A 27,311-nucleotide genomic window follows, 5' to 3' on the forward strand; every position below is an offset into this window, starting at 1 on the left:
ATCGGAGAAACGTCACCGACCGCTGTTAGATATTCAAGTATCCACGCGTGGAATGTTAGAAAAAAAAAAAATCAACAACAAGATAGCGTAAACCGCGGAACACTTTCGAATATTTGTTTATTTATTGAACGGTTAAAGACCCACTATTGCACGTAAGCTATACAGACTATACCACGTCTCGAAGTACGAAACGACAGAAATCAAGATTCTGACTGTATCGAGGTATCCAGATGAATTTTTTTAAATTTCAGACTTCCAGTCTTCCATTTTTTATTTCACTATGCATTTCATAATCAACGAGTTAATGCACATAGACTGTGATAAAAACAACCAAGTAGAACAGGGCGAAAAAGTGTATAATAGATTATGTAAATCATCGTGCAAAGCGAGTGCACTTAATTTCGACGTCGGCTCAGTCATCGACAATTTCAAGTATCAAAAAGAAACACCAAGAATTCTCGATTATCGTTAAAAGTGATAATTTGTACAAATTTGTCGATAACGGAGATATTTATCTCGACCGTAACATCGGAATATACTACTTTTTATAAAACAGTCCTGAAAGAATACTTAGAATCGAAGAAGAAATCGAAACGAATCGCATTCTATCCATTAGCAGATGAAGCAAAACGATTAAATGGATCATGATACTCGTATTTACTTTGTAAGCGAGACAGCGAAAAATCGGATCTCTCCCACAATGTCTAGGTGGTACGTGAAAGTTAATAAGAGTTAATAAAGGTGAATATATGATCTGTCCATTAACGAGCTTAAAAAGAAAGGTTAAATCAGCCGTTATTCTAGGAGCAGAGAGCATTATCGCGTCAGGAATATTTAATATCCAAGTTATTTAATGCTCAAATAATTCCCAATTAATATGTTAGAACAATGAATTCAGAAAAACATTTCTCCAAGTTCGACGAAAGATTAATTCGATTTAAAGATCGAATTTTACTATGCACAAAACTTTTGACGAGCCTGACAGTTATACACGTATATTTACTCAAATATGCAACGATCTATCGCAATATTTTTATACATTTGACTGCATCAAAAATATTCTTTTTATAAGCGATTCGTCTTACGATTTTCCGTTCTCTGATAGATCGAATCGACAAAGAAATATTTTTAAAATAACACACGATCGTCGTATTACCGTTAATGAGGGACGTAAAAAATTGTATTCGAATAACAGATAATCGATGAAACAAATATACGGTAATTCGTTGGTGACGTTTATTCGATCGAATAATTAAATGTTTTATTTATCGAGCGTGAAGTTTTTATTTAGCTTTAACGAACCACGAGACAAACGCTCGATCATTTTTCATTTGTTCCTCGACATTTTTCCCCCAAATAAGAATTTTATCGATCTCTGAGTCACCGATCCACCGCGAAACGATTCCAAGTCTAACTTTCTCGACCCACGTAGATTCTCGTGGCCAAGTAACAGACAGACAGTCGAGGGATTAATTCGTTCTGGAGCTATCGCGAGAAGGTCGCCCTATCGTCGACAGAGATTTATATAGCCCTGAAAAAGCAACCTGCTGCTGTCGAAACAATCGAAAGGGCTCTTCGAAAGGGCGCGGGGCAACGCAGCACAGCCTTTATCGCGCTTTGCGCGACAGACGATTGCGAAGTTAAGCCGGGAGATTTTGCCTTATCCAGCATGCTCTCCGAGCTTCCCACCAGCGGATTACCATCTTTCGCTAGATCTCGCGAACAATACGAACGTTTAGCAACTTGCCAGCTTGGGAGAACGCATTAACTGGCTCTTTCTTTTTTCGAACGAGCGAATATTGGACAAAGGATATCCGCAATTCGAGGAGACAAATTAAAGTTTGCTCTAGAGAACGTGTAAAAATTGTCACTCGAAAGTGAGGGATTATTCTAGTCTAGGCAAGCTGCAGAGAATATACCCCTGTATGGGACTCGAGTAATCATAATTACCAGAAACATCGTGATCATCGATCACAGGGGTATTTTTTGCAGCTGGCGATGGTAAAGAAAAATGTGACTCACCGTAATCCGGTCGAACGACAGCCTGTACCGCCTGTTCGTTCTTCTTGCTTCGAATCAACGGCTCACCGAGGATCGTGAAGTTTCTGGGTCCCACGCGATTCACAAACACTAGATACACTTTGCCCCTCTTAATATTGGCTCGCACCACACCACTCTGATTATCGCGCTGCTGTTGTTGCTGCTGCTGCTGTTGCTTGACGTCGGTGTCGTAGCCGCAAACGGTCGACTTGCCGGGCGCCGATTTGTCGCGAAAGTGCAGCCTGACGCTGTCGTTCTTCTGCAGCGGCTGGAAACCCGGCTGGCTCTTGTATACTTGCTTCACCTCGAACGTCACCGCGTAGTTGGAGCCGGGTTTCCTCACGGAGGACATGCTCCTGGCCTTTCCCTCAAACACCGTCGGCGCCAGATAGGCCCTGTTGCCGACGTCCACGTCGGGACACCAGTTCTGACCGCGGCAACCCTTGGTGCGGCACCGTCGTCGTTGCTCCCTGGGCGAGTCCGCTTTCGTGCGGTTCTTTGGTCGTTGCTTGGTCGAGCGGATCGCTCGTGGCTTCTCCATCGACGACTCGTTGCCACCGGGCGTATAAAGGAACGGCGTTTGAGTGGACGAGTGACCAGGCAGCCGTGTCAGACCGGACTCGTCGGTTTTCGGATGGACGATCGCGTCGTCTACCGGACGACGATTCGACCGTTTCGACGTGGAGACGAACACGTCGCGTATAGAATCGTCCAAGAGCTCCTCCGTTTTCCTCTCCGACGCGTCGTCGTCCGCGACGGTTGAAACGCGATCCTCGATCGTCGAGGCGGGCAGCATCCTCTCGTGCTGGTACCGCCAGGATCGCGACTCGACCGGCTGGTTGTTGTCATCTTCCGGTACCGGAACGAAGCTCGCGGAGGAGGTTGTTCGAACGCGATAACGATCGTCGATCGGCAGCCTGCGTCCGTCGACGGTTCGCGCGACCAAGTTCCAGGTCGATAGACGGTAATCGAGAGGGTTTTCAACGGCGGCGATGGTCATCGATGGCGGATGGTCGCTGGTGGTCCTCGTCGACGTCTCCTCGAGGGAGTTACGATTGGCGGGGGGTGCTGCAGCGAGAGCCAGTGCGCCCCACCAGCCGCTTAAGATCCCGGCCAAAAGCAGAGACGCCCACATCATCCGACCTGCTTGCTGGTTTGATCGGGGGTGAGAGGTCGACACCTCGGTCACCCCGAACAAGCACACTCTCTCTGGCACTCTCTTTTCCCTCTCGCTAGCGAGTTCGCCTCAAACTGACCAAACTATCTCTCACTTTCTATCTTTTTATCTGTCCTCTCCTATCTCTTTCTCTCTCACTCTCTCTCTTTCTCTCTTTTTCTCTCTCTCTCGCGCGCTCGCTCACTCGCTCGCTCGCTCTCGCTCTCGCTCTCTCGCTCGATGAATCCTTCAGGGAAGTCTCTCGTCTGGGTGGACGGTGTGTCCTTGGGGGTTAGACGGAAAACACTCTTCACGAGGTGTTGTACCACCGGCAGCAAGACATCGGGACTTCCATCGGACAGATTCTCGGCTGTCTGCTCTTCGTCCAACGCGTGACCGTCCTCTTCATCCTCGACGCCACGACGGATGCAACGGGGACACCGTGCTGCGTCTCTATTCGCCGATTATCGCGAACGATACCGACTAGCGGCTGCCGCGATCGCGCTCGCTGCAAACGGCATCAAAACGTACAGTTCAGAATACGCGATCATCCTGTCGATCGATGGAGAGTGACATCCTGGCGCCAGGACGACTGCTCGCGATCCGTCGATCCGCGTCTCGGATATCCTCCGGTTCCTCGTTTCTTCTCGTTGTTTGGCTAGCAAAGGTGACCGATTCCAAAGGTTTCTTGGTCGAATCGGCGTGGATTCCCTCGCCAACGACGCTGCTCGAACTCTCCGGAGCGTCGATTGCCGACACTCTTTCCGTATCTCGAAATAAATCGTCGAAGGTCGATAAAGAATCTCGCGCCACCCCCGTGCGCGTCGTGTCGTGGCGCGGTCCCGACTCGGTATCACGTTGCACTCCGAACGAGGAAAAGCCGAGGATGATGACACACGACGTAGAGGAAGGAGCAGGCAGAATAAGAAGAAGAAGAAGAAGACGGGAGACGAAGACGACGACGAAGACCAAGAAACTGTCGGCTTCCTCTGACCAGCCGAGGCACACTATTTAAATATACTCACGAGGCTCTCGCGGTTGGTCGGTAGCGTCGAGAGCCGTCGATGTCTAGCCCTCGCGCGACGCGCACTTCACCGTTCAGTTTTACCGCACGATTCTGCCACCACCTCCTACCCGCGACCGTCCAGAATCGTCGACGGTACTCGCGGCACTAACGACGACCACCACGACGACGGGTCGTCGTCGCGCGGTTCTACGCGCTCCGTTTTTCGCCCGACGAAAATTCGTAACGCAGGAGAGCCGACACGATCGTGTGTCGTCGGGCTCGCAAAGACGTTAGGAGATCACCAAGACGACCGTTCACGGCACCGGTCTCGACGGCTGCAGTTGGTGCTGCTGGTGCTGCTGGATAGCGGGCACGCGTGCGGTTAATATCGTGCGGGGGAACGGCGCGTGTGTTGCACGCGGCATGCACGAGGAGCCTCGTGTCACGTCGAGGCGGAGAAGGGATTGTCGGTGGCCCCGCGTCGGGCGCGCGCGACGGTTCAAATTAGACTGAACGGCCCGCTCGCGCAGCCCGAGGCCGGCCACAGCGCCAGCGACTCCTGTCGGACGCCGGTCGAGGCTCTGCGCGCGCACCGTACGAGGCGGCGACACCGGGAACCCCCGCGCACTCGGCTACAAGACCAACCGAACGGACACATCCAGACGGCTGTACAGGAGACCACGCACGGGACCTTTAAGAACCTGTGTAACGACGACCTAACAACCGAGGAACCGCACGCGTGATCCTCTCCTTCTTTCTCCTTCCTGCATGCGCGATACGGTCCCAGCGTCTCTTTCTACCGACTTCCACGGTCGTTCTATTAGGCTGAAATGCCCAACATTCCTGATCTAGATCGATATCTACAACGAGGAATACGGGACTCGAACGAAAAGTAATATTCGATTAAAAAAGTGTCGTTTCTGTGCTCCGCTGACCGGATCCTGCATTCCTATGGGATGACTTCTTGTCAGCGAAGCACGGTACTCGTACTCTGGCTGAATACGAATTGCTATTGCAACGAAGATTTTGGAGAACCGCGGCTTACAAGATGGATCATTGTTTGTACCTAATTTAAAAACCTTGGAGAAGCGTAGATTAGAAGCTGACTCTACATTCTTATCTAGAGTAATACATGGCACGAGCTCGCACATCCTTTTGAAATTAATTAAATGTTCCGTCCGCAACGTTCAGGTTACCTGCGTTTTACTAAACAAGACCTTTATCTCATTGTGGCTCTCGTGATCCAGTTAATCGTATTATTGTCTCCGCATCGTTCGTATTTAAATCACGTGGATCCGTGCACTCCGAAATATATGTTTATGCTAACAATAATAATAACGTTTGAATTATAGAATGAAGCAAACAGAAAATTTGTTAATTTCTAAATAAAATGTGCCTCGTCGATGGAACCGTGTGACTGCGAGTAAATCGAACTCGAGAGCCACTGGCGCCAAAAGTTCGCGCGTCAAAGATGGCGGTCGGAATTATAAACAATGCGTCCCTAAACCGACGGGGAACGTTTCTGTTCGCTCGTTTCGCTTTACTACGCGCGTAGAAGCTCTCTTCCACTCGTTTTACGCTGTATTTTCGCGCGGCCTTTACGTTCGCCGAGGTCCTACTGACCCTCGTCACGTTTATTTTTTATTTTGACTTTTTGCGAAAGTTTCACTTCGCTCGGTGCGCTAAGGCGACACGGTTCAGCGCGCAATAAACGTCTTTCCCTGTCTCTGTCGTCCGCGAGCCCCGTCGCTATTAGATTGTCCTTCGTTTCAGACGTTCATAAGTACAATCTAGTGGACAACGCCGCGCCGATGTACTTTTTATCCTTATTCTGGTCTCTTTTTCCATCCTTATTTACGTCCCGAGGAAATCTCGTTTCCAGCCGTGAAACGTACATCGGGTTCACTCGTTAGTTACTCAAGTTTTTAGCTTTTTCTATCCATTCCTCTCGTCCGCTTTGTTTTTCGTCCGTTACCTCGTACGTCTAAGATAATAAATTTTGAATAAACTGTTTATCCGTTACTCGTTAAATAAAAATTATCGTTCTAGTTACGGAGCGACGTATTTCATAGTGGACAAACAAACTACGAAGATACATACGTTCTTCTATTATCGGGTCGGAGCCTGGGGTTCTGCTTCTAAAGTTCGACGCGTAGCATTCAGGAAGATTTCTATACCATGTTCGTCGGTATTTGTACCCGATGGAAACAGTATGAATACACCTACGAGACGCTTGGCAAATAGGTCTGCCTTTTCCACATCCTATTTAGTCCAACCTCCATGCTTTTCGCTCAACGACGGAAAGTCGTAGTCTCTTGAACTTTTTCGCAGCTTTCCAGATGAAACGATAGTCCTTGGATCGTTGACCAGAGTATTCGCTGAACGTTGCGTTTCTGGTTTCTCGCTATAAATTTCGCGCTTTACGATTTAGTCGACTCGAGTGGCGTTTGTCCATTGAATTCCGCCATATTTGCCACTTTGCTATCGCGCGCGGTTTCTCTGCAACAATTTCACACGCGTGCCCGTACATGGTCGACACCAACCACTGGTGCAAGGTCGACTATCGGTACCCCAACCTTGGCGAACCGTTGCACGCCGTATTAAAAATATTTAATTCGTTAAATCTCGAGCAACGGTTACGTGATAATTTGGTCTGGTTAGCTCTTGCACGGATTCCAGTACCGATCACCACTTTCGAATCCATTATTCGAGTCCCGAGGACGTTTCGCTTTCTTCGTGTCGTCCGTATTGGTCTCTTTTGCACCAGGTTCGACGGGTCGTTCCTCCTCTTCCACGCGTTGCACCGATCAGCGTCATCGGGCCACCGAAAATAAAGTCTTCCTTCGTTTCCCTGGCTGCCCGGCTGCCAAGCCTTCCTTCGTTGGCCTCCCCTCGTTCCTTCCCGCCTCTTCGCGCCGCTTCCGACTCGAATACACCGCCGTACGTGCACCGAAGTAGTATACCGAAGAGGTTTTTAAAAGAGAGAGGGAGCACGCCGACGACGGCCAAGAGGAACACTCCTCGAGAACTGCCAATCAAACGACCCGCCACGAGAGTCGGCCTCTTAAACGGGTAGTTTTTCACGCTTGTCCCGTGACAGATTAATTCCGAGCTAAATAGCGACACTTAAGCACGCCGTGTCATAATTGATGTTTCGACTCTGGTTTCCGGCGTTCCAACGCCGTTTATTCCTTTCCTTTCTCGGGTGGCAATTCAAATTAGAGAAATTAAGATAAAAACAAGGTACCCTGGTGTCTGAGAAATTGGACCGGACCAGAGGTGGGGAATAAATTCCAATTAATTATTTCGGTACAATAAAAATAAATACATTTCAAACTGAAAGATCCGTAATAAAGCCAATTTACGTCGTAACAATGTGTTTCAACCTGAGCCAGACCATACCGAACGATACGTCCGTGGTAGCCACGATCGCATGATTTATAAACCTAATTGCAGCCCCAGTCGAAGACTGTCCATATTATTTTCCCATTAGTACCGAAACAAGTAGTTCTGCAACATTGTTGTCTTTCGAGCAAAACACGCGATATCAGAAAAACGTTGATCTCCATTTTCGCTCGGAACGCAGACGCGATCGCCGTAAATAAACGATCGCGTTCCGTCGAATTCGCGGACGCGAATTTCGTCCGCATCGTCAAAGAGTTTCGCCCCGCTCGATTTCAAGCGGTTTATAAATAATAAACGGAACCGCGTCGCTTCATTCCACATATACGAACGTTAAATAGCCGCGCGTTCGAATGCTCCTGATTAATCGGGGCGTTTCGTTCCGCAGCGGAATATTTACGACGCGTTCGTCAGGATAATGTATCGGTGACGCGATGGTCCTCCATTATACACCCCCCCGACAAAATCGAACGTTCGACTAGCGTTTTATTACACTCGAAATGTTCTGCCGCGAAATAAACTGTACCGATGCATCGTCTTCGAAACGAATTTTCCCGCCACGTTTCTGTTTCCGTTACAGCTACGCGGGCTGCTCGTCAAAATAAACGACGAACACACCGATAAATAACGTTTACCGACCACATTTACAATTATCGAACGTAACTCCGTGGTGACCACCGTTGATTTAATGCAACATTGTATTTTTTATTATATTTCTAAAGACGATCCTGTACATCGGAGTATTAAAACGATAATAGATCGAGTCTGTCCAATTTTTCATCATTTACTGCCAATATTCCTTAAGATTTCAAGAGATATTAAGATACAATATAATGCAGCGAACAATAGCATTGTAGCGTGCTATAGAATTTTCGAATGAACCCCCTCTCCCCCTAGATAGTCCCGAACGACACGCTTTTAGTGCCGTACGTTCTTGCAGGGTTTTTGTCACGAATCGATTCTTCCGGTTTTTCAAAGCGTCGCACGGTTATCCGGTGATTACTAGGATGTTCCCGGGCCTACGGTGAAACGAGCTCTAAAATGTGTTTGATGTCGCTATGCAGTCACGTGTTTCGGCAGGATTGGTGGGGTTTAGATCGTTGGATCGCGCGGTATTCGTTTAACGATCGACGAACGATCGATCCGCGCGCAAAAAGTGGACGGAAAACGCGCACCGGGACCAGAGACAGCCAAAATTCATATCTAGATGAAAATTTCAAATAACGAATAAATGTTAAATCAGTGTCTGTCTCTCTGCACGTGAAATGAAAATAAAGCCTCAATTTATAGAATTAATAATTTCACAAAAAGTAACTTTTAATTGTTCGATCGAACAGAGTTGGCTATTGTTCGAATAAAAGTTTAATGTGTATTTCATCGTATCCAAATCCCTGTTTCGTTATAATGAATTTTAATACCAAGAAGATATATAGGAGTATAACTTGGACTTTAGATTCGAATAATGAAACTTTTACTTTCTGAAAACGTTACGTTGTACGTGCTTGTTTGTACTATATTAAAAATATCATGTTTCGCATTAGTTTACGGTAGGCCATGGGGGATCGCGTGTGATGGGTTATTACGATCTACTTGCTGCACTAGCGATAATTTAACCATTTTCGCTCCGACTTCTCTGCGCGGCAATCAGCCAACGACTTGAACTTGTTTCTGTCGTAGGTTGCACGTGTTCACTACGGTAGTTCAGAATGTGAAAATAATACCTTTCGTTTCTTACAAAGTATACGATAATCAGCAGGTAGCATTTGTACACGCATTGGTGTATCCGAGAAGCGTACCTGGAGTAGATCGTCAACTAGCAGTTGTGCCTGGAAGGCATACTCCGATCTAAGTGATTAATATCGAAAGACCTAGTTGGATTTTCCAGTAAAACAAACAGGTGTAAACTGGGATTTCGCAGTAGATGAATATTAATAGGAATTATTAAATATCTAGCAAGCGATCGAGTGACTGTGAAAAATATATGGTACGTAATATTTGCACACTAGAAATCTGGTCATAGACCCTTCAATATCATAAACAATTATGTCTATTGTAATTATACCATGGATAACTTTAAGTTAAGGCAATCTTGTGACGTTAATTAAAAAACGAATCTAAAATTTGTATTAGGTATTCGTCAAGTTCTGCGCATAATTCGTCGTTCCTCCGCTAAAGGCGCTACTAGTTTCAAGCATTTGTTTTCACTATAAAAACAAACGATACACAATGTATCCAAGGAAAAACTTGGCGTGCCATCTTTCGCGGGTTAAACAGTACTGTTGGGAATCCTGATCGCAAACAATCCTATTACTTTTCCCTAAGGAAATACGATTGCACGCGTCGCGACTCCCCCTGTCTAAGAATACGAAAACGTTTCGCGTAAATACGGTCGGCTAAATTCGTGCATATTTGTATAGGAACGCGCGGAAGTTCGGCGGATTCATTTTCTAGGGGATGGAGAGACACCCCCGAGCAGGGTGCAGGGCGCGATCGTCGAACCGATACAGAGAATCGACGTACCTTGAAAATGCTCGTGAAAAGCATCGGAACGGGGAAGAGCCTAGCGTTCGTTTCTCGGTGACTTGCTCTAAAAGTACCGGGGCGAGCACTCGCGATGCACACAGGACTTGGTTTTATTCCCGGGTGCACGAGTACGCCAGAGCCTTCTATTCATAGTTGAAACGAAAATAACACGGTGTCGCGCATATGCATCCGTAATATCTTTATCGAGATGGAATGACGAGACGCGCCGAGCGAAACTGAGGGGACCGGGCTAAACATGTTTATCGGTAAACGATAGGAGGAATTTTCTCGAGATTCGATCGGTCGACCGATCGACGAATATTCCCATTCGAGAAACTGGCCACCATTGGCGCAGGAAAACGCATCGTTTCTGAAAGATTCGAGGCAATTGGTCCTTCCGTCGCGCCACGAATCGTCCGACGATTATCTCGCCCGAGGATCGCGACGTCCGCGCCTAAATGCGATCATCTTCGGGTTTATTTACACGTAAACAATCGTGTTTGTAATTAGGGTTCAACAGAGTACGAAAAATTATGTTCGCTCAATATTTTGTCCACTACTTCTGTTGCACCTTGTATGTCACCCTTAAAGTATTGCTACGACCCATATCAGCTATCTGTTTCCACAATCTTTCTTTCCATAAAATGTATGTCTCGATAACGACTTTCATTACGCCTTCTGTTTTTACGACCTCGCGTGCGAACGCAACTTCGAGTAGGTGCAAACGTTCGTGCACACTGAAATTTAAATTGACAAACCAGTATTTAACTATTACTCTGACTTATTGCGACTCGAGGGTGGTAAAATTTATCGTTTATGAAACGTCCACTATTGCGTTTGAAAATTCTTACGTGGAAATTTGTCGACGTGAATTTGGGACGTATCTGCCATGCAAAAAGAGAATCGAGGGGAGTGCCCCTTAAATATCGCAACAATGTCATTGAATGTAAACTACAATCGGTTTTTACAATAGGGGAGGTGGGCAGCGATTGAACGCGCGATATAAACCCTCGTCGTCGAGCGAGAATCAATTGGTCACCGTGAGAAATCAAGATCGTGAACTCTCGATCGTCCGGCCCGGTGATCGAGAACGAGCCACGCAGCTCGCTCGACAAACTGGTGTCGAGGTCGACAAATAACCGTCCTGAAACCATCGACACCGGCGATAAGCGAAAGAGAAACGGACCGTTTCGACTCTAACGTCGGGGATAAGACTCCGAAAGCGACCGAGGTGAATGTACCAATGGCTAACCATTTAAGAAAACATAGTCACGCAAAATTATACAAGGAGTTTCTACGATCGTGGCACAACTGACCAAAGAGCAATAATATAAAATATTTTACGAACAAATTAACTGTTCGATCGCATAAACCTCACGAGTATGCTACTATCGGATAAAAATACTAATAAATAAACAAGTTTGAAATCGAGAAGGGAAAAATTAAAAAATATAGTTTCACATGTTTCGCCCCTTCGCTGAACAATGTACGCGGATCCGCCTCTGTTCGAGATTTTTTGATACATATACCTCGATAATCGTGCCTCTGTCGGCTGTAATTTCTGTAATAGGCTCTGGAAGTAATAAAGGTACCGAGGACACGGCGAATTACCGTGATTTTGGAGAGGTCCCGGATCCTGTCTCGTACCTTGCAATTAGCACTATGTGCATTCTGGTGACTCGCGGAAAGCGAAAAGACGCGATCGACGATGAAAGAAGAGAGAGGAGAAAAGAAATGGAAATTGAGTGCATCGGTGGACACAAAATTACGGTACTGAAGGTATCCGACGAGTTCTTTGCCCCGACGAGCAACAAATTTCAAATAACAAATGGACGTCAAGCAACTTTTGATCCCCGTTACTTGGTCGATAAAAATTACAATCCGATTGCTTCCCTGTCCCTCGAATACCTCGATCGATTCTAACGTTTCGAACGAATTTACCAGTTGAATGCAAACAAAATATTAGTCCACGAACGAATAAAAAATTGTGTTCGTTGTTCGTGAATGAAATTCACCCGACTTTGACATCGACGAACGAGATCGCCGATCGAGTCGTCCAGGGAGAAAAAAGGCGAACGAAGAACCAAGTTTCTAGTAACTAGAAAGAACAACTCGGGCAACAGATTATCGACGAACACTTTCGATATTGGTGAATTGCTCTCGGCTGGTCGTATCTATCTCTCTCTATCTTGGTGGATCGTTTGGATGTATGGGTAGGTGAGCTCTATTGAGCTCGCCAGCAGTCGAGCATCGTGTCGTTCGCCCACGGGAGAAGTTAAATCGAATCCGCTAACTGCAGCCTAAGAACAAACCGGAAGGGGTCGAGAGGGGGCTCGTGGGCCCCGATACGCGGCTAACTTTCCCCGAAGTTTGATGCTTCGTAAATCAATGGCCATTCGTCGGAGCCACGTTAAATTACTCTCGGCTTGGCGAACTCCCTTCGAGATAGAAGGCTCGATAGATTTTAACGTGGCGAGCTCCTCTCGATCGTCGAGGGAAACGAATACCTTCCATCCAGGGCAGAATTTTTCCATGTACTATGCACAGATCGTAAGTTGCCAACGAATCATTGTACCTTGACTTGCGATCTCTGCACAGGAAGACTAGCGTACAAAAATCATGGAATACACATAGTTATTTGGAATTTTTGGAACGTTAACCCTACCATTAAACGGTAATCAGCGTGATAATTTAAATAAAAGATAAAAACAATCGCGCGCTCTATGAAAATGTTTGAGGAATTGCTCGTTCAACTATTTCCCATGCGCGCGTCTCGCCAAACTCGGCCAATTATTTACGTCACATTGCGAATGAATTCTGGCCCGCGGCGCGACGTATTTTCGAACAGCGAACCGGACGAGGAAGGTTTTAATCCGACATAATGATTAACGCGCTAATTATTTCGACACGACCGGGGCGAGGAGCGTTTCGGCGAAACGGATGATACGCGACTTGAAAGTGGATCGTCGGTCACCATGGATACCGTAATTATTAACATTTTCATGCTAACAATTTCACGGGATTGCTCCAAGTTCGCGAGCGTCTTACGTTTATTGTCGCACCGGCGCGGCGGTAGTGCCTCCCCTTGCTATTCATCCTATTTTTTCTTCTTTTAATAAAATTCAACGAGCTCCCAGTCGATTGGCCCCGGTGCGGCGCGACGAGCGTACGGATAAAGTTTACGCTGCGTGTAAACGCGACTTTGTAAACGAGCTACGCGTGGAACAATGGAAAGGGCAGCGGCGTGTCTCTTTCGGGGAAACTTGGCGAATTGTCAGGGACAGAGATACGGGGTTGGGAAAATTGGTCGTAAGAGTATCGTAACCGCTATCGTTGACGAAACGACGTAAAAATGAAAAAGGCGAATATATTTCTGAAGATAGGGCGAATGTTTCGAAGGATGTAACCCGGAGTCGTTAATTATTCCCAGAGGTGGACGCTTCGTCGCGTATATACCTCGCTTCTCGCAACAATCTGCGTCACGTGTACGTAAAAACAGAACTACCCCCGCGACTATTTACGTTTCTTTAACAGGGTGACAGTCGCTATCGAAGATTGAAATTTTTCAGTAGAGTAAACTACTATGTCCATGATAGAATTCGCGCCCATAACTTTAGAGGTGATTTCCACCCCTTCGATAAAAAAATTAAAGTACGCGTCAAATGTTTTCTCGAGAACTACGATAGTTGGATGAAAAGAATATTAACGATATTGGACGTTTGAAATTTGCGCGTAAATGAAAAAGTGGGTCGTGTCTGCAGCTGGGACGGTCGGTGCCATTAAACGGTGAGCGGGCTTTTCCACGAAGAGTTTGCCGAACGTGGTCTCTCGTTTTCCGGCTTCACGCCGAAAATTTGAATGAAAGCGCGATCTCAAGGTGCGCGTACCGCCTGAAAGAGCCGGTAAATACGGGTTTTCACGTCGTTTCCGGGGGCGCGGGAGATTTGCCCGGAATGGGAAAGAGAACGAGGAGGGACGACGGTAGATCGAGAGGCGGATAGGGACGCGATAGGTGGTTCATTCAGCGTAGCAACCCCCACGGTCGAGGGTAAAAGCGACAGTTTAAGCCCATTAGGATATTTATGGATTGGCCTTCCACCGACGATGCGTGGGCGAGCCGAGGAGGGGCATGCACGAGGGGTTGGAGGCTATTCAAAGGTCCGACGGCACGCGACTCACCGACGATGCCTTTTCCCCCGACGTCTTTCTCCCTGGCTGACATCGACACGAACACCTTTCGGGGCTGGTGCGTCTCCTTTTGCCCTGGAGTCTGATAAACAGCTTCGTGATTTATGGACACCATGCTGAACGAACGGTTCTCTCTGAACGAGCGTCTCAATTTCGCAGCTGATCAGCCAGGGTGCATTATGCTAACCGAGAAATTGTCACGTGATTATCTTCCATTTAAGTTGGACGAAACGATTCTCGAGGACCAGTTGTCATTTGACACTAGCGTAAAATGTGTACTTGGTATTTGGAATAATTAAGGAATTCCGGAAACGATATAATTGATAGAAAAATTAATATGGTTTAATGGATCAATTGGATAACCATCGCGCGGGATTAAACCCCGGTGCCTCGTCGACGATTTCCGACGTTCCGTGACTCGTTCGTTTACCATTTCGACGAATCGCGGTCGTTTCCCGTTGATATTTAAATGGCACGTTATTTGCCAATTCGCGTGGATTCTCCTTTCAATTTGAAAGCGCCGCGGGTATGCCTTCGCCCGGCTAATGCACGTGAAACTGTACAACCCCCCCGAAAGCGTCGCGATACGGCCAGACCGCACGCCATCGCGTTAAACCGGGGAAAAGTAATATCCCGCGAATCTAATAACGCTCTTCAACGTTGCCCCGGACGAATTTCCCGCGGCCGCAATATGTTCGTCCGTCACCGGTTTCATTTCCTCCCGGGCGAACAGCGCGTACACGCATCTATCGTTCGTGTCCTCTTTCGTTGCTCGATGGCGGACATTATTCGAACGTACCCCCATTAATCTTTATCTAGATAATTGCGTAGACGAACCTAGCTTTTGCGCAAATAAATTACTCGGACGATCGAAAAATGAAAAAATAGACTTGCTCCGACAATTAAATAATCTTTAGATTCGTTCGATGGTGACGATCGAGCCGTATTGCTCGCAATACTTATCATCCCCGATCTTTCTGAACGTTCTAATTAATATTCGAGGAGGGGTCGACGGTGGCCGCGGGGGTGGTTCGAGCCGCACGTACAACCGGGTGCATCGGTCGTTAGATCGCATTAACGTGCACGACCATTTTCCAGTTGGCCACGGACGCGAATCCCGCATTCTGCAGGCGCTCGCTCTTTTCTTCCTCTTTAATAAGAGCCGCCTGTGTACACCGCTTGTATTTCGACTTCCGGCTGGCCGGAGTCCCCTCGGTGCCTAACAGAGATGCATTGTGTGCAGCGAAGCACCTGGCACGCGCCAAGCTCCTGTCTTTATGTAGCCGCCCACTCTTTTTGCTCCCTCTCTTTCCCTCTTTCACCTTTTCCCTCGTTCTCTGTTATCCCTCTCGCTCTCTCCCTCTCTCCTCTTCCCTTCGTGGCTCCGGAGCACCTTTCTCTGTCTCCGTTCGTGACTGTTTCTCTCGTACCCACCCACACGTGCGAGAGCGCGCGCGAGTCGTTATCCTGCGGATATCCTCCGGACGTCTGCCTACCACCGTTCGAGTTCCTAACAAGATTTTCATCTCAGATATCGCGGACTCGGTTAACCGCCCCGCTGACTATTAGCGATAAAACTTGTTCGGTAAGTTCGTAATTCAGCCCCGTGGCCCATTCCGCGCAAGGGTTGGGAATAAATGTATCATAATAAACGCGCGCGTCCAAACAAATTTCATTTCTCTATGGCCGAACGGATACGACCCCCGTGTGCCTCCGGGCCGACGATGAAACGCGGAACGCTTATCGCGACCCTGGTTATCTTTATTTCGGCTGCACCGTAACGACGATGAAACGCGTCGATCAAGATTGCCGCGACCGACGACGGAGACCGGCTCCGGGTTCGACATTTCAACGAAAACCCATTTACCCTGCGACAATTCGAACAAAAGGTGGCCTTTCCGATTCGATAATTATGTTCTTTATAATCCTGTCTAAGCACCGAGCCATAATAGGCTCATCGATCGATAGACTCGTAGAAAATGTTGCTCTTTCCGGTAATGGTTTTAGGGGTTGTAAACTGTTTCCCGGCCGACGAGCGTGTCAAAAATCGCTTCCCTTTCGACGCCTAATTGCCCGTTGCTGGCACTGGGATCTATCGGTAAATAAACCGATCGTCGTAAAGCAGCAGAGAGCTACCCTCGTAATTCGAAGGGTCGGCCAGCCTAGGTTAGGGGTCGACGCGAGGATCGCAGTTGCTGGCACGCGTCTCCGCGCTGCCTGTCAAAATATGCGTTCAATCTCTCACCCTCCGTAGCCCTGGCTGCTCGTCGTCCTCGTCGACCCTTCCGCGGGCAGAAAGCACGTCCGTTACCCTCGCGGCGGAGTCCCTCGACGCGTCTGTCGTCGGATCCCTTTCCTGGGCCCATCGATCTCTGGTCTTCGCACGCCCACGCGCTCTCCAAACTCTGATTTTTCGACGAAAAACTCTGACCCTCGCGCTGCTTCTCGTGTTTCCAGAGGGCTCGGAACCGATGATCTTCCGTCTGTAAAGATCAGCGTTGTCAGAATTCGAGAAAGAACGCGAGCCTTTCTTACTCTCGAAACAGCTCAAGTCCGATTTCGAACTTGGTAGCACCGATTAGGATAAGCCAGTGGCTCTAAACACTGGGCTAGTTAGCAGCCAGCGTTATTAAATTGCTCGGATCAATCCTTAACTGGTATCGTGATTCGACACCCCTGATACTTTTGTAAAAATATTGTACGATTAATCGTCGAGCATTTGAACTGGATCATTTTGAACAGTATACCAGGCATTTGAAAGTATAGTCGATAAGAAAATTGCAAAATCGCTCGAATAAAAGCAAAATGTATTTTTATCGGAGCAAAAGTAATCGACGACGTAATCGATTCCAATTGCACTTTATTGTTATCAACCCTGACTGACAGATAACCGTTCGAATGATTCGGTATTTTTCCATCGGTGCTCGAAATGAGAAACAGCCAATCAATTTTAGTACCGATGGCCGTATAATGCCTTGAAATAATTTAGCGTTCGAAATTCCTGTTGCATCAAAGTTTAATTAACGCGCGTGCGCGTTCGCGTTTCGAGTAACAAAGTTATTTCGGTCGTTTGCGAACAACCTGACGGGAAATGAAAAAATCGAAACGTTTATTTACGGCTTCTTATTTTTCGTTTCGAACGAAATTCGTCCGGTTTTGGCGCGAGCCAATAAAATTTGCATTCAAGCATCGCCGGTATCGATCCAATGCGGAAATATTTGACGTCGTTCAATAACGAGTCCGAGCGTTCTCCATAAGCAGGTACCGCCGGAACGTCACAATGCTCGACGAACGATAAGATAAGGTCGCGAAATCGAATCTTATCTAGGCGCCTGGCCTATTTCCCTCCCCGCTCGGCTCTTCGCGCGGGCAGGCCACCGGCGTTGCTTTTTTTAAAGGCCCCGGGGAACGACAACCGAGAAACGTCGCCTGTTTCTTATCGCTCGTCATCGTAATTAACGCGTGCCGTCACGCGGCACGATAAAAATCGTTCCAGCGGACTCGTGACTCACGGGCGTCGGTTCTCTTCCTTCTGGCCGACGTCGTGTCACCGGAAGCCCTTAACTTTCGCGGAAATTAATAACGTTTTCATCGATTCTTCAAACGTCACCGCGTTAATGAGACTGGAAACGCCGACGACAGGAGAAAAATACAGCCGAGCGTAAAAAGTGTTCGAGCGATCAGTGCTTTAGGAAAGAACATTCCGCGCGTCTGTTTATTGATACATTTTGCGCGGCGCGAACAATTTCTATATCCACCTGGGCTCCCCTTTTACGCATGTGGTAGTTCTTCATTTTTATTTATTTTTGCACCGCAGCTGTGTTCGTTTTTTAATTCTCCTAAAACGCGTACGCTTTTCTTTCCGCGGTCCTTTCTCGCAGGTTTGTTTCCTACGAAACGCATCCATTGTGTACAAAGAGACCCAGGTGTATTTTCAGAACTCCATCGTGGTAAACGGTTTCAGGCATACAATTAACGATAGCGCGGACATTATTCATGGTATAGTGGCTCTTAATTGAAATATGAATATTATATTCTGTTTGCAAAAGTGTTTCTAGTTTAATTTCTTCAAAGGCCTGTTCCAAGGTGGGAAACGTTAAGCGTCAATTACGTGCCCGAAGGTGTTCCTTACGATAAAATTTTATTTAAGGACGGGCATTTAAAACTCTTATTTTTAGAACTGTCGAAAATAAATTTGATACGTTTTAGGCCTTGAAATATTTTCTTCGCGTATATAAGTAGAAGGGTTAAGTGGCCATATTTTTCCAGAAATATTACACCCGTAACCCGGAACGTGTTATACTAATTACAACTATTTATCAACGCGGTCCAATTTAGTCAACCTTACCCTAATATTCGACTTCGATTTCGGTTTCTTCCGACATAAATCTCGCGCGGGGAGCAGATAATCGATATTGCGGCAGCGATAAGCGGCCGTGGCAGTCTTATCGCGGCTGCCACGAAAACCTGCGAAGATAGGTCAGTGACTAGTCGAAGGAATTTACCGAGAAAAGACTTATTGGGAACACAGGCTACGCAGAGTAAGGGCGGGGGCGAACGACGATTTCTCTTTCTCCGAATAAAACCTGGACGTCGTAACTTGGTGGAATGACAGCCGGAAAGGAGGGGAAAAAGTGTCGTATATACTGATAAACGTATGCCATTTAAGGGGATTTATCGTGCCCTCTCGGCGTTGTTCTACGGCCCGTGGAAGGCCCTCTTTATCTGCCCGGAGGAAATATGTGCCACGGTGACTCGAACCGAACGAAAACGTTAACGTATCGAGAGCCGAGTATCTTCGTGAAACAAACCCCAGCGTCGTTTGTCTGTACAGTGACTTCTCGTTGTAAGATCGAATTTTAGTACCGGATCGAAGTAACTGAATCGTCACCACCACTCGTTTGTATTCCTTCGACGCGGATAACGGGGTAAATATTTGAGGCGGAAAAGCCAGAAAGACAAATACGATACGCATTTGCATTAATAGGGGAGTTGATATTTCTACGCGTAGCAATTTCATATCGATACTGCGAGATATCAATATCGACAATGGCGCGCGAATCTTTGGCGTTGCTCGGCCATTTCGTGTTCCGAATATGTATGTATATGTATCAAGCGACCAGCCCGTGACCGCGCCATCGAATTTATAGCGCGGCGAACGCGAGTCTATCATTACCGGCCAATCAGCCTGCGAATTCGCGCTCTTTCACCCTCTAATGGCCGACAATCATACACATCCGCGTTAATAGGAACATCAACGGTCTCTAGCAGTCGGACAAATGGTAATCTTGCTCGCTGGACCACTTCTTTTCCAATGGAACCGATCGATTTCGTACCACTACATTAGAAAAACACACGTACGCGCACGAAGCGATCGAAGAAGAATCGACGATCGTCGTTTAGCGACACGTCGTCCGAAGAAACGGACCTATTTTATTTATTTATCGTAAACACGGAAGGGATTAATTCTGCAGTGTCACGTAATTAATATACACGCCACGGCCTTTTCTACCTCCCATGACTTTCCATAATTCTACACTCGTCTTTATTCTATCCCTGCTAGCGAGGAGGATGTACAATTTAACCATTACCCTAACATCGTCGCAACAAATTCCTGGAATATTAGTTTTACGTACGCGGCTAATTCCATTAGCATCCGAGGCAGGCAAATAAACGCGTGTTTTTTCAATGGCAGTGGCGGCATTTTGTTCCACGACCTCTTGCAATCGTCCAACGATCGGCACGCGTTATCGTACGTTACTGTTGTTACACGCGAAAAGAGGATCTCTCGACGCGAGGCTGGTCGCGAAATCGATTTCCAACGGCAATCGCGTTCGGTCTCTCGAATAACCACTGTTTTCGAACTGGCAGGCTGGCGTGCCGCGAACCGATGTCGCGTCGGGTCATTAACGATAACGACTACCGGCCGCTTTTCCATCGTTTGTTCTTCCCTGTCCCGATGTTGACCAGTTGTCAAAGAAGTTCGATCCCGCCCGATAACGTCGCTGCCTATCGAGTCAAATCTTTCGCGTGGCCGGATAAGCCGACCCGCCGCCTGATAATAGTGCTCGACGCGAAAAAGAGGGACGACGGACAGGAGAGAATAATTACTTACACGGACGATGGACAGGGCTGCTACCGAACGCGCTGGAAAATCCATTAACGCGGTCGCCGCGCGTCGAAAGCTGGAGAAATAATCGCGCGCGATAATTACGATCAAAAGAGAGCAATCTCGTCGATCGATTGCTCTTTAACCCCTCGAACGAGCGATTTCTTTCCACTTTGCGCGGCAAAAAGCGAACCATTTTTTTCTACGCGCCATGGAACCTGTAGCCTGGGCGCATCGGAACGAGGATTTTTCAATTTTCGTTGCCGGGTAACGAGATACATTTAAGGATTCGACGAATATTAATAATCGGTATTTATTTAACCTTCGTAGATTCATGTTTAAGTTACGTGCTACTTTTGCTACAGAAAATGGTGACTTTGATGTTTTGTACAAAACGATATTTTTTGCTATAAAATATATTTTTGCGAGTTACTGGTTCACTCGGAAATTAATTTATATAAAGCAAAAAATGGACGTTTTCTTCCGCATCGTCTCGCTGTAACCGAGTCTCCGATCGCAAAGCGGCGGAGGACATTTCGATTCGTATTGGCACGAGGAACTGATCCTGAAAAATGGTCCCACGTTTTCTCTAACACCCTGTATATCTAGGGACTTTAGACCGGACCGGACCGGGCGCGTCTTTGCTTCGGTTCTTGCCTCGAGCTCGTTCGGTTTCGGCCCGTTCTTTCGCGACGCGGCGGTGATTTGTCACGTGGTGGGTGGCGAACGATTACGTTGCATTTGCAATTTCACGCGGCACTCCTCCCCGCGATGCTATTTCATCCGACCTTCTTCTTCGTCGTCGTCGTCGTCGTTTCCTCCGAGCCACGTTTCCGAAAATGCGCCGCGATTCGCGGGATTCGAGAGGTTCCGTCGACGAAGACGCCGCGCCGGGGTGAAATTACTCGCGCCGCGGATGATTGTCTCCGCTTCGTTCCGACGGCTCGACGCCGCCGCCCTGAACGCGCTGGCTAAATGAGACCGGGGCAAAAACACCTGGAGAAACCGTTCGTTCTATTAAACTCCCGTCCTAAGCCCGCCGCGACTCTCAGCCATGCTGCTTACCGTCCCCACCAAATCAATTGGCCGCTCAAGGTCGTCGAGGAAATTCTCCCTCGCAAACGATTCGATCCTTAGTCAACTGACTTTGATTTATGACAAAAATATTTCACTTTGCTCATTTTCTAACTTTCGATCTATTTATTTTGGTCGATTGCAGTCCGACTAAATCTCTATGACGTTGTTACACAAATCTAGAACGTTGAATAGAGTACACGCTTATACGGAATTATTCACGCGTCACGATGGACCCTGAGTATGCAAACGGCAGACACAGATGGATAAATACGAAATACAGAGAGAATCTAAAAAGAGGAGAGACCCATGGAACTGCAGAGGCAGTACCAAGGAACAGAGAGACGTTATACGCAACAATAGAGGGAGGCTGGGTAATGGCTATCGGTTCTCGTGGTGGTTTCTCCTGGTACGCTCGATAGGAAGTTTTCTGTCGCGTTTCGTCGAGGATCGTCCGCGGGATTCCAGGACTCGGGGCGTTACCAATTCTTCCTTTTCTCGTTCCTGGCCGGCGCGGCGGCAGTTGACATTCCACGGCCGGATAAACGATCCTGCGACACGTAAATCCCGGGACGTTCGACAAGCGCAGCAAGTGTAAATTGGAGAGCCAGAGAGAATGCTCGGACTCGACGATCAGAATTTTTCAAGAGGGACGTTTCGTCGTTCATCAGGATTTCATATCGCGCCAAGTCACGACTAATCGTATTACGTCACAATTTTTAATAGACAATACGATACTTGTAAACATAACATCAAACGTTAACACCTTTTCCCCCTTGTTTCTTTCACGTAATGTATGACTGTTGCGAAAAACGTCCTTCCGCGTTAAAAATTCAACGTAAACTAAATTGATTTTCCATCCCCTTCTGTGTTCTAATGTTTAAAGAACGTAAATCCAACGTTAAACTAAAGACTAGAACGCGTCGAGTATCGGGCGTAATCTACGATCTTAGTCAAAGAAGTAGCCCGTTTCGTGCGGGCGGATCGATCTTATAAGAGTCCGGCAAGGAAAGCGCGTGGAAAGTGAGCTCCGAGGAGATTGAGATTTCGGCGAAACGAGGCACGCGCTCGGAATCCATTTTCGTGCAGGGCCGAACGAGCGATATCGTTATCACGGACAGACACGTTTTCTCCGTGGCCCCGGTGGAAGGTTATGGGTTATTTAAAGATTTCCGGACAATCGTCACGCGACGCCCGCCGTCCCGTTTCACACGTCCAATCCGTGCAGCGTCGCTGTGTTTACGTACTGCGCGCGCCCGTGCACGCGACCGCCGTTGCAATTCCCGCGCGACCCCAACTCCCGCCGGGGACGTTCTCGAGCATTTCGGTTAGGGTGATAATTACCGTTAGCGTTCCCTGTGACGCACGCATATGCTCGACACCAGTCGCTCCGGTATGCGACGCGCGATACCGCGGCGACGCGCCGAGCATGTGCGCGCCTTAAGCCTGATGCACACTTGAAACCGTCACCGTTCGCCATTTTTCCAAATTATTCTTTCTCTGCTTCTCAACTTCACCAATTTGATCAATTTTATAGACTGAATAAGCGTGAGGTAACTCTTACGAAAGATAAGTGGATCTCTCATTGTGGAACTTTCGGTAATGCAAAATGATCTAAAAGGAATAATAACACCCTGCCCATAATCAAATTTGGTTGAACCATAGTGACTGTTCGATGAAGAGAGTACGTTAAATTAGTGGAGAGCAAAAGTATGTATGTGTCGTGAAATCCGTCAGGAAATGCTAGCGTAATGTTGGCTGGATTCAATTCACGAGAAATTCTATGCGTTGCAACAATAAGTCCGAATGTGTGGTAAGCTTTAAGCACCGATTCTCGTCGGCCCGGGACACGCCCGGCAAGATCGATTCGAACGAGATCTCGGCCCGCGCCATTAGGCGTTTGATCTTCGTCGAGATGGACGTTGCAACCGACCGCTTTGCGGAGCGACGGCGCTGATGCCGATCTCGTGTGTTTGATCATGTGCGCCGCGGATATTGAATCATGTCGTGTACCTATTCAAGGCGTTCTGCGAGCAAATATTGAGCCATCGGACCCTCTGATATTGATCCGGACGCCTATCGAGGATTAAATGCAAATCGATTTCTTTGTTTCTGAACGGGTACCATTTCGTGCACCGAGTGGATACGGTTTTTTAGTTAGAACGGTCTCGTGCATCCGCGGGACTCGTGGAGGATCAGCGTCGGGGCGAAACGTAATCCGATTACGTTTATCACGATTACTTTTACGAAGTAATTGTATTGTAATTACTTTGCAATTATACGATGATTATCGCGTAATCGTAATCGTGTACCATTAAACTCAGGAACTGCTATATAATTATTGCGCAATTATAATGTAATTATAAAGTAATTAGAATGCAGTTACTTTGCGGAAGCAATTATGGCGAATTGTCAAGTATGCCATAGGCAGGGATATTTAATAAGATTTAGAAATTACTTGCGACTAACGATAATTTTCCGAAGGCTGAGTTTCAAATAAATCCACGAGGAAAGTATTACAATTGCTGGTAAGCGCACGACTCATCGCGCGATAAATGGTTACATCGATGGGCCCTGTAAGATCGTTCGACAAACCTCGATAGAGGTTCGTTTATCGCGAAGGTATCCAGGAACCAAGGTATCCCGCTGGCACGTTCAATTGCTTCGTCGATCGGTGGCGCTCGGCCCACGAAATCGCCGTACAATCGGGCGAACATTTATTTCGCGTGCTTGAAAGGGCAACGAAGGGAGGCGACTCGCACGGTACGAGAGAAGAGCCGAAAGAAAGGAGGAGAAAGACGATAGCGCAACAATGCAGCATATGGCGCGTGCTCGTCCCGACTGCAGCGGGCCAGCAACACGCGATGCAGTTCAGCTGCCGACCGCATCATCGTTCGATTCTCGCACGAACTCTCCTCTTCAATCCTTGGCCCCGACTCTGTCCCTCTTCCTTCTGCCCCTTGCGCTTCCTCCTTTATTTTCGACGATAACCCTGCACCCCTGCTACCCCTTTTCATGCCACTTCGATCGCTTCGCCTTTTCGAATCACTTCCTTCCATCCAGGTCTTCTATTCCTCGATGCGTATCGACCTGGGGTCAAGTTGATCAACGCGGTTTCTTTCTTGATTGGTTCATTGTGTACTATTGGTAATTATGCGCACACTACCTATCTGTGTATGCCTGGATATTTGATAATTTTTTTGGACCTTTTGGCTTCTCAATCCAATTTTTTTAAATTTGAAACAATTAGTACTCACTTTGTTTCAAAGTCTAATTTCGTTTCCTATATCAGGCAACGTTGTCATTGATCAACGTGCAAGAACCGATAGGTGGAGACTATGAGAGTATCGAAAGGGGGTTCGAATGGAGAGACCAAAGTACTCCCTTGGTCCCTGTACCGTCCTGGTAGCCATCTTCTCGCGAACACTTAACTCCTAAACAACTGCTAAATCCCTATTATTGCTTCTAACTTCGTGGCAAAATCAGAACCGTGTAAAGCTTGATCGTGGTTACGAGTCATCGTCCAGTTTAGCAACGTCAGAACTTCCAACTTTATAATCTACCGAATAATTCACGATTTTGACGCAACAAGGACGTTACCCTAGAAGGAAATTTGCGTTAATCTACGCGACTTTCCGAAGAATTTCCCTAAATATTAGAAGCACGTTGCTTGGTGTATGCCAAGCACCGTCCAACAAAGGGTTGAAACGATAATTCAACGTAATTTTATGTAATTTGCGCTGTTTTATTTTAACTAGCCAATCTTCTCCGAAGGGGAACGGTGTCTTTTTCTGTTACGTTGGTCCTCGCGTTCGCTGCAGCAGCTCCAGGGTTCCTCACGGGACAAACTTGTGGGGCATCCCGTGGTTGGGGCCCCCGAGGCGAGAAATTCGAGGGATCCCGGGCACGTTGCGTGCGCCCGACTCTCCGAACGGCATATCGGGATATTAAGGGCTACCTACGTCTTCGTTACGTACCGAACCCAGACCTCGACCACGGCCCACCCATGCTCGATGGTGAGACGAAAAGCATTACCCCCCGAGGGCAGCCGTCGCGAGCCCCCGACAACCAGCCTCGTTCTGCTTCTCCTTCCGCGTGTCCCACACGTCGCGATCGACCTTACGATCGATGCAGGCTTTCCTTCCCATCTTCATCGAACGTCGCGAGTCCTATGTTCGACCTAGGATAGCTCGAAAAGGGGACTACTCGTCAAACTTTACCGAAGACATAAAAATAATTTCAATACTCGTGTACTATTATGATACTTTGATATTTAGACATCATCTCACGTAAGGAAAGTAAAATGTGTACCTGTATTGAGAAGCATAATTGGATTAACAACACGTTTCCGTGAAAGATGACGTTTACTATGCAGTGGACCAGTGATTGTGTTTGTTTTCAAAATGACATTGCGAGTAATAAATTTATAGAAACGACAACGTAAGTTTACTCGATTCGTTATTTTGTCTTATGGGCCTTTTCTTCGGAAAGCTGCTCGATTGTTAAGTACGGTGAAACGTTAGAAAGGCCGACGTCGAAAACTATCAGCAAATAATTAGGAACAAAGCCTCTAATTGTCATCGTAAAATCCATGGACGTCGACGACGCGGTCGCTTACATCGAACAGGGGCAGGGGGATAACGAAAGTCCTGAATGGGCAATAAAGCACGCGCCAATAAAAACCGAGGATACAATGGCCGTAGAAACAGGCTGTCGAAGCACCCAGCCTGCAAAGGCACGATGACGCCGGCGTCAATAAGCTAAGCCGTTCGATTCTTTTAAGAGAGATCGATTTTTAATCAGAGTGACGCAAAATCGCTCCCCAGATACTGTGCCTCGTGTATTGTTTGAATTCTTTAAGTTAGTATATTTCTATTCACGAGACTCCAAAGGCAAATATTGACCAAAAATTAAATCGCTGTTTACTAGCCATTTAGTCAATGGTACAATATTACCTCGATTATTGCAAAAATCTTGTATCGCGTATTCTTGCAACCATCCAAGCCCAATGATCGACCAAATAGAAACTTTGCTCTTTCGGCCGCCATTTTGGAGAACGCTCGTCTAGTTTCGTGCGAAGGATTCTCGGAAGAATCCGTGGTTCCCTTGAGCCGCAAGTCGCGTTACAAACGCGCAATTAGCATTTGGGATAATTTCGCGATACGCGGAGTAGAGTTAAAATCGCGGTGGCGAGGTCTCGGGTCCGACGAGAGAGGTAGGACGAGAAAGTAAAAAGGTGAACGGGAGAGAAAGAGGGCCCGCGGTGTAATGGTGTTGGCCTCTGCATCGAGCACGGTGGCTGGTCGCACCTGTCGCGATCACGGTGGTCTCGTCCAACCGAGAAAGAGACGCCCCCACGGCCCAAACGGGTCCCGAACGAGTTCGGTTCTGTTCGAGACTCCTTCCAATTTCTCGGGCCCTGCGCTCGATTCGCTCCGTAGCTGCTCTCAGCCACAACTAACCCTCCTATAACGCACTGTTTTCAAAATAGGCCCGGAACTTCTCTAAATTATTTCGAACAAAATTCGTGTGCTATTCGAATCGACTGGATACTTAATTATTCTGATTTACGTAGCCAATTACGAAGACAATTGCAAAAACAAACAAACGAACGCATATTGTGTCTCGCGTAACGCCTGACGTTGATTTATAATAGAATTGCATGGATTATTCACTTTTACTTGTTGTCAGTAAACGAAAGTAAAAGAATCCATAATAAGTACGGTTGTTTCGATTAATTTCTGGCGGTCAGAGAATATTATGTATCCTTAACCGTCCGAGTAACGCAAACGAACAAGACGTATAATTGAGGA

General features: G+C 47.2%; 2 protein-coding genes across 6 annotated transcripts in view; both read right to left on the reverse strand.

Moving 5' to 3' along the window:
- Vn (membrane-bound neuregulin protein vein) overlaps nt 1-4,837 on the reverse strand; it is a 328,196-nt gene extending 323,359 nt beyond the window's left edge. For 2 of the 5 annotated variants that reach the window (XR_013081794.1, XM_076783469.1), the window contains exon 1: nt 2,023-4,836. Coding sequence is in view for 3 of the 5 variants with exons in the window: in XM_076783469.1 (XP_076639584.1) it covers nt 2,023-3,178 (1,156 nt within the window). In the remaining 2 variants the exon portion in view is untranslated. Of the gene's footprint in view, nt 1-2,022 lie in introns of all 5 variants that reach the window. The other 3 variants (XR_013081793.1, XM_076783467.1, XM_076783468.1) reach the window with 3 other exon arrangements.
- A 9,521-nt stretch (nt 4,838-14,358) lies between these two features.
- Nucleotides 14,359-27,311, reverse strand: part of LOC143351674 (uncharacterized) — a 133,288-nt gene continuing 120,335 nt past the window's right edge. The window contains exons 5-6 of the mRNA XM_076783481.1: nt 16,561-16,798; nt 14,359-14,497 (exon numbers count right to left, since the gene is read on the reverse strand). Of these exons, the coding sequence (XP_076639596.1) occupies nt 14,493-14,497; nt 16,561-16,798 (243 nt within the window). The 3' untranslated portion in view covers nt 14,359-14,492. The remainder of the gene's footprint in view (nt 14,498-16,560; nt 16,799-27,311) is intronic.

Source organism: Colletes latitarsis, chromosome 2 (genome assembly GCF_051014445.1).
Source record: "Colletes latitarsis isolate SP2378_abdomen chromosome 2, iyColLati1, whole genome shotgun sequence".
Lineage (NCBI taxonomy): Eukaryota > Metazoa > Arthropoda > Insecta > Hymenoptera > Colletidae > Colletes > Colletes latitarsis.